The sequence below is a fragment of the Sphaeramia orbicularis genome, chromosome 7 (assembly GCF_902148855.1).
Source record: "Sphaeramia orbicularis chromosome 7, fSphaOr1.1, whole genome shotgun sequence".
NCBI lineage: Eukaryota > Metazoa > Chordata > Actinopteri > Kurtiformes > Apogonidae > Sphaeramia > Sphaeramia orbicularis.
In genome coordinates, this window is record NC_043963.1 from 23,720,818 (window position 1) to 23,726,868 (window position 6,051).

General features: G+C 36.8%; 1 protein-coding gene across 1 annotated transcript; it reads right to left on the minus strand.

The window, feature by feature from the left end:
- Positions 1-1,790: 1,790 nt before the first annotated feature.
- Positions 1,791-4,529, minus strand: slc48a1a (solute carrier family 48 member 1a). Its single transcript, XM_030139262.1, has 3 exons — positions 4,065-4,529; positions 3,378-3,545; positions 1,791-3,085 (listed from the first exon to the last, which is right to left on the minus strand). Exons 1-3 carry the CDS (start codon positions 4,192-4,194, stop codon positions 2,949-2,951), a joined length of 435 nt encoding a protein of 144 aa, XP_029995122.1. The 5' UTR covers positions 4,195-4,529; the 3' UTR covers positions 1,791-2,948.
- Between the last annotated feature and the right edge of the window lie 1,522 nt (positions 4,530-6,051).

Sequence of the window (6,051 nt, forward strand, 5' to 3'; positions counted from 1 at the left end):
CATAAACTGTCAGGTAGTCAACATCAATGTATCATATTCTACAAGATCATCATACATTTGACCGATGTAGTGGAGCAAAAAAAAGGGAAGTATTTTGCTCTAAGATGCAAAGAAGAAATATGCAGAGGCAGTGTCCATTTTCAGTCTCCTAAGAAGCATTCCATGTTGACTAGCTGACAAGAAAATATCACCCCATAGATAATGTTTGACAAAAATAACCGTTTTGTCTATCATGCTAACTATAATGGAATACACTGAAGGGTATTCTTTAATTGACTCCAGTTTTTTTGTCTCTATTAAGAGCGAAGATTTTCACAAGTCTCATCCTACTTTGAGGAAACATCCCATGACAGCTTCTTATGTTCAAGCTCAATTAATGGGTAGTGTTATGACACCCAAGGCAAATTAACCATTGGATGACTACAGGGAAAAGAGGGACAACAGCAGGAGTATTAGTTGACATTTTCCAGAAAAAAACAACAAAAAAAAACAACGCTGTGTATTTCTTTTTGTCACAAATTAAGTACTACAAGTGTGTGAAATAAAGGTCCCCAAATGCCCAAAGAATATGAAGTGGTGACTTCTTTTAATATGTCAGTATATAACACTCACGAAGATGCAAAAACCCCATCACAGCAGCTACACCCACTAATGTTTGAGTCTTGAATCTCTCTCGTGTCCAAGCTGATAACTTGTCCATACAGCATAAACTATCCCATATCACCTTCAGGAGGACTCAGTTGGTCACATCCCATCTTAATCCTGTTACAAAGCCCTCATTCAACAACAGCTTCCATTCTACCCGTCATCACACATGTCCATGAAGCCACTTCTACTCATCGTTCTCCTGCTGTGCTGCACAGTCAACACAGAAACTTCAGACAGCCTTTGAGACTCTGCTTACACACCCAGGAAAAACAACTATATGACAAATGTCTGAAATATTGGACTGGATCTGACATGGATTCTCCTGGAGTAACATAAAGGATCTGTTACCCCCTGGATCAGCCTGACGTGGTGCTTTGCCATTTTGTAATGTGAATTCTGCAAGATGGCCCAAGTTTAGATCAAGACCCTTATGTTTTCACATTCATGTCTCTGTCTGCAGAGGCTGACATGCAAGTTTATATGAATATCTTAACATCGAGTAAATGACACCCACACTTATTTCTAATGTCCTCTGCAATTTCAGTCTATATCCAGTGCAGTATTCTAACAATTCATTTTTAGAGTAGTTTCCCTAAATATCTTTTAAGAGTAAAATGAGATCAAATGAGTTGTGTCATTTAAGAAACTAAAGAGATACACAGGCTGAGTTTAAGTCTACATTGGTTACGAAACCAGTAGACACCATTTTCATCAGTTACAATGAAAAACATGAATATAAAACACCTTTCATTTTCGCTGATCTCATTACTAGTGAAAACACTAAAAGGCAGTGTCAAAGTCATGAAAGTCTGTGAACCAACACCTATCTCCAGGCCAACATTAGTAGATTAGAGCTATCTGGTGTTAACATAAAACTTGAAAACATAGCACTATACCTTACAGTTGATGCACAGCGTCTGAAGGCATTTGGCTCAGATATGCGTACTTCTCACCTGTTCCTGAGTCAGTGGTGTTAATTATTTGTCAAGTTCTGCTAAAGACCCGCTCCACTGTTTGGGTGGAGCTTAATATGCAACAACTGGGCACCAGTAGTCATCACAAAGGGGAATTAAGAGGAATTAAACCCTTGAATTGTAGAATAATGAGTGGTTCAAATGATCACTGAACAGAAAAGCACAATGTGATTTTGTAATTACACAATAAATGCATGTTTAATAGTTTCAGATTCTATGTAGCATCCTCACATTCAACCTCCGATCAAATAAAACACAATTTACATTTTATGATAAAAGTACACATAGGTTACAGCTGAAAATAAACCACAAAAAAGGGTAGCCATACTTGACTGACACAAATAATACGAAATGGAAAACAAGACAAATAGTGTATTTCAACATTAAACATGTGTGGGGTAAAAATGACAAATGTGAGACACGTGATTTTCCACTGTAACATGATCTGTGTGCAAAACAATGGCATAAATATCAAACACTAAAGTGCAATTTTTCCATTAAATCCTTTTCCACCTTCTCTTATGAGGAATGTTGTGTTTCTTTAAATAGCATGTCTCCCCCTTGTGGAAAAAATATGAAACGCACATATTACACAGGGCTGCCTTTTCATCAGGCTTCACAATCAATTGGCTCTAATGGAAAGAAAAGCAGATTATGCAAGTAGAAATAAAGTACACTTCTCCGTCCCCCATTATAAATTACTGCTCTTTAAAAAAAAACAACTTTAATTTAAAGTGGAACTTTCCAAATTGGCTATTTGAAACGGCACTTTCTTCAATTGCTTCACTGACAATGAAAAGAGACACTAAAATTGCAACTACCTTGAGATATGGGTTTTCAATAATTCGCAAATGCATTTATAAAAAAGTTAATTTATGTACAATCAAGCATTTCAACTGTCAAGCTAGCAGAGTAGTTTTAGTTTTGGTTCTTTTGTTGCTTCCTATGCGTTTTCACTTTCACTTACTTTCTTTAAAGTCTGTTAATATTGAGATTTCCTTTTCTATTTAAACTATTTCAAGATTAGGTCACTCTCAAGAAAAATGTCTAAAAACATCTGCATATCTTCATAAATAGAACTTAAATAATTCAACAGAGAGTGACTACAAACAGAAATATGATATGTGGGTCATTAAAAGTAGGAGAAGAGGTTACAATAAAAATAAAGAGCTTGTTAAGCAAGTGCAACTCCACGTGGTAAAAGTCAGATGACTTTTTAATCTAGCCATATCTGCTTTTCCTCTTTGTTACAAAAACTCTTTGACCAGCTCCTGCTGGCAGCCTAAACTCCTCAAAGTCCATTGCAGTCTATAAAGTCAGCACTGACTAGAAATCACTGAGGATGCTGATGTCTGCGAACTCCTGGCGGTATCTGTACGAGTACAAGGACAAAAGGAAGGCCCATTTGAGAGTCAGGAAACTCCACACACAGGACAGGTACAGGCTCCTTGGGTCAGTCGGAGCTGTGGAACAGAAAAGGAGGATGATTAATACTGGCATTATAAGAATATTCCTTATTTGTTTCATCCTGTCCTCTCATAGTCAAACAATATATAAGTCTTTAGTGAAAATTTACTCATCAACTCCTTGTTTTTCAAGAAAATTCAGAGAAATCCAATTTGAGATGATACAGGCTGCCATTTATCATATACTGTCCATTGCAAAATATGAAGTGCTTCTACAAAAATGTCAATATTTGATTCATAAAGCTGAGCTGACTGAATTACTCATAAACAACAGCAGAGGGGGGATTACATTGCTTCTGTGTGATGGCAATAGTTAGAAAGGAGATGAAAGCAGCTACAGCCAGAACCGAGAAGACCAGCCCAACAACGATGAAGAACCTCAGGCCTTTGAGCCAGGTACGCCAGTAGTCCTGCAGGTACATGATGTGTGTGACAAGGGTCCAGAGCGCCAACACTCCTGAGAAAAGACACAAACACGCACTTTGGTGAAATGGAAGAAAAGAGTGGAGACCTCAAAAACAAATTGAGAATTACATCTGTCCAATATACACAAAAGAACACAATGTCATATTTGTGACATTCCTTATAGTACAATGGATGTCATGTGACCAAAGAGAGGGGATAAACACACAAATCTGGTTGGTCATATGCACCAGTGTGGCCTTTAGCAAAGTTCTTAAGAAGCTGACACACACTTGGCTTTAACAAATACTGATTGATGCCATTTAACCAATACACCACTACACAAAGATCTTGTTTCTCAGTGTGACATTTACTGGATGAATAAAGGAATAGTATAATAAAAACCTGAGCCACACAGAGGCTGAAATACTTTGGATTTCTAACAATCACTTGTATAGTTGGTTCACGTATAGGCCTCCATAGACGCTTAAGATTATTATAGGCGACAAGGTGCTAAAAAGACACACAAGTGACAATATATAACACTATTTAGTGGACAGGTGTGTTAACATACCTGACAGGCCTCCCATAGCCGCCGTCCATGGCTGTTTGTACGCAATGTTCCAAACCAAAAACGCCGACAATCCAACCAGAGCACCAAACGTAGCATAGCCTATGCTAATATAGATCCTGCTGATTCCCATTGTTAAACAGGTTAGCTTGAGGATTGCTAATCAAACGTAACAGGTGTAAAGCTAGAGGCGTATTTTAATAAAACAGGCCGGTATTAAGCTACATCTACAGCTTATCGCCACATTCTTATGTAACAACGTTAGATATTAACGCCAGAAAAAACACATTAAATTCCCTTTGACCGACTCCCGCTAGCAAAACTAGCTTTCGAGTTCAAATAAGCAGTCGTTTAAGAGTCGTTTCGGACGCTCAACCATCGATGACACTGTTTAGGAATCCAAGGAAGCAACAGACTACAGTGTAGTGTACAGCAGTGTTTATGTCTACGGTGTTTATCTGGCAGACACTGCAAAGATATTAAATGCTGACCCGGAAATAGCATGTCCCTCTGACGATTATCAAAAAATGTAGGTATTATTAAACATCACGTGTATTTTATTTAAAACACCTACTTATTTTGTGAGGAATTACCTGAAATAGTTAGCTATTAATGTTAGGGGTAAAAAATGTATCTGTTTTTTTGTTTTGTTTTGTTTTGTTTTGTTTTTTTTTAATGCTACAAATTACTTTACAGTCATCTATCTCTTATACTTAAATATCTTTGTACAGACAAAACCCCCAGCTCACAGACTTACCGCCCCTAGTGGACATAACAAAAATAGCAGCAGAAAACATGTTGAGTGAGTTCAGTTTACAACTATTAACTAAAGAAATAAACTCAACTAAATTTATTTTTGGTGAATAATAGCAGGCTTTAAGTAAAATAAGAACCCGAAACCTAATAGAAGTGGTGAAGTATTACCAAGTTTGGGTCACTGATAAAGAAAAATTAAATCAAACACGTTGGTTGCTGTAGTTTCCAAGATATTGTCCTGGGTCACATTCAGAAGCAGAATAATTTATTAATGGCTACACAAGTTGGTCAAATTTGCTTTCGGTACATCATGTTGGAGCTCACACCATCTGTAAACAGAACCCCCACCCCCACCCAAAAAAAAAAAAAAAAAAAAAACCAAACAAATAAAAAAACAACAACATAAGGACAAAACTGGTACATCAAAGCAAAGTGTGCTATTGTTAGAATTAATGAGACAATGGGTTTTTCTCAAAAGGAATGTGTGTGTCAGAGCTACCAGATCTACTTCAAAACACTGTCTGCACATTTCAGTACATTCACATTTCAGGTTCTTTTAGTGGATGATTTTGACATTTCTTGTATAAATGTACAAAGGCCAATATGTGTATTATAAATAAATAAATGAATAGAATATAACACTTTATCATATTCACTGAAAACATCAACTAACTAGAAACTTTTGTCTTTTTGTCAAGTTGGTAAGATTTAGCACAATTAATCTCAGAGGCAGCTAATTTCTTAAAAAAAAGAAAAAGAAAAAAGTAGACCAGGGTGATGTCAAAATATCAAGCACACACATAAATGTATCACTCTGGCCATATGAGAAATATGTTAATACAAGTGTCACCCACAAAAACAAAGAAACTAATACTTCATAAATATTAACAGTGTGCATAATTTCCAAACAAAGGAGCTATTCAGATGAAATCATGACTGTAAATCATTTCCCCCACAGAAAAATTTAAACAGTGATATTATTGTTTATTCTGAGTAGTGGTTCACAGTTTGACCTAAAACGGAAATCTGAAGAGGTGCAACCTGACTTAACTATGCTGCATGTTGCATATGTAAACCACAGGAAAAAATGTAGACACATCTGTGAAGTGAAACTGACATGGTTTACAGCATCGAGGTGTGCTGTTGTCTTCACATACCACTGTGCGACTCAGTGCTGTATGGTCTGTGCCTCGGGGGCAATCTCTACACAACCAATTGGAGAGATACAGGAAAC

Excerpts from the sequence above, each read along its gene's own strand:
- slc48a1a (XM_030139262.1), bottom strand. The coding sequence starts at position 4,194 with ATGGGAATCAGCAGGATCTATATTAGCATAGGCTATGCTACGTTTGGT. Across the intron at positions 3,546-4,064 it reads GGCTATGGGAGGCCTGTCAG|GAGTGTTGGCGCTCTGGACC; the intron begins GTATGTTAACAC and ends GTCTTTTCTCAG. Across the intron at positions 3,086-3,377 it reads TGCCATCACACAGAAGCAAT|CTCCGACTGACCCAAGGAGC; the intron begins GTAATCCCCCCT and ends TCTGTTCCACAG.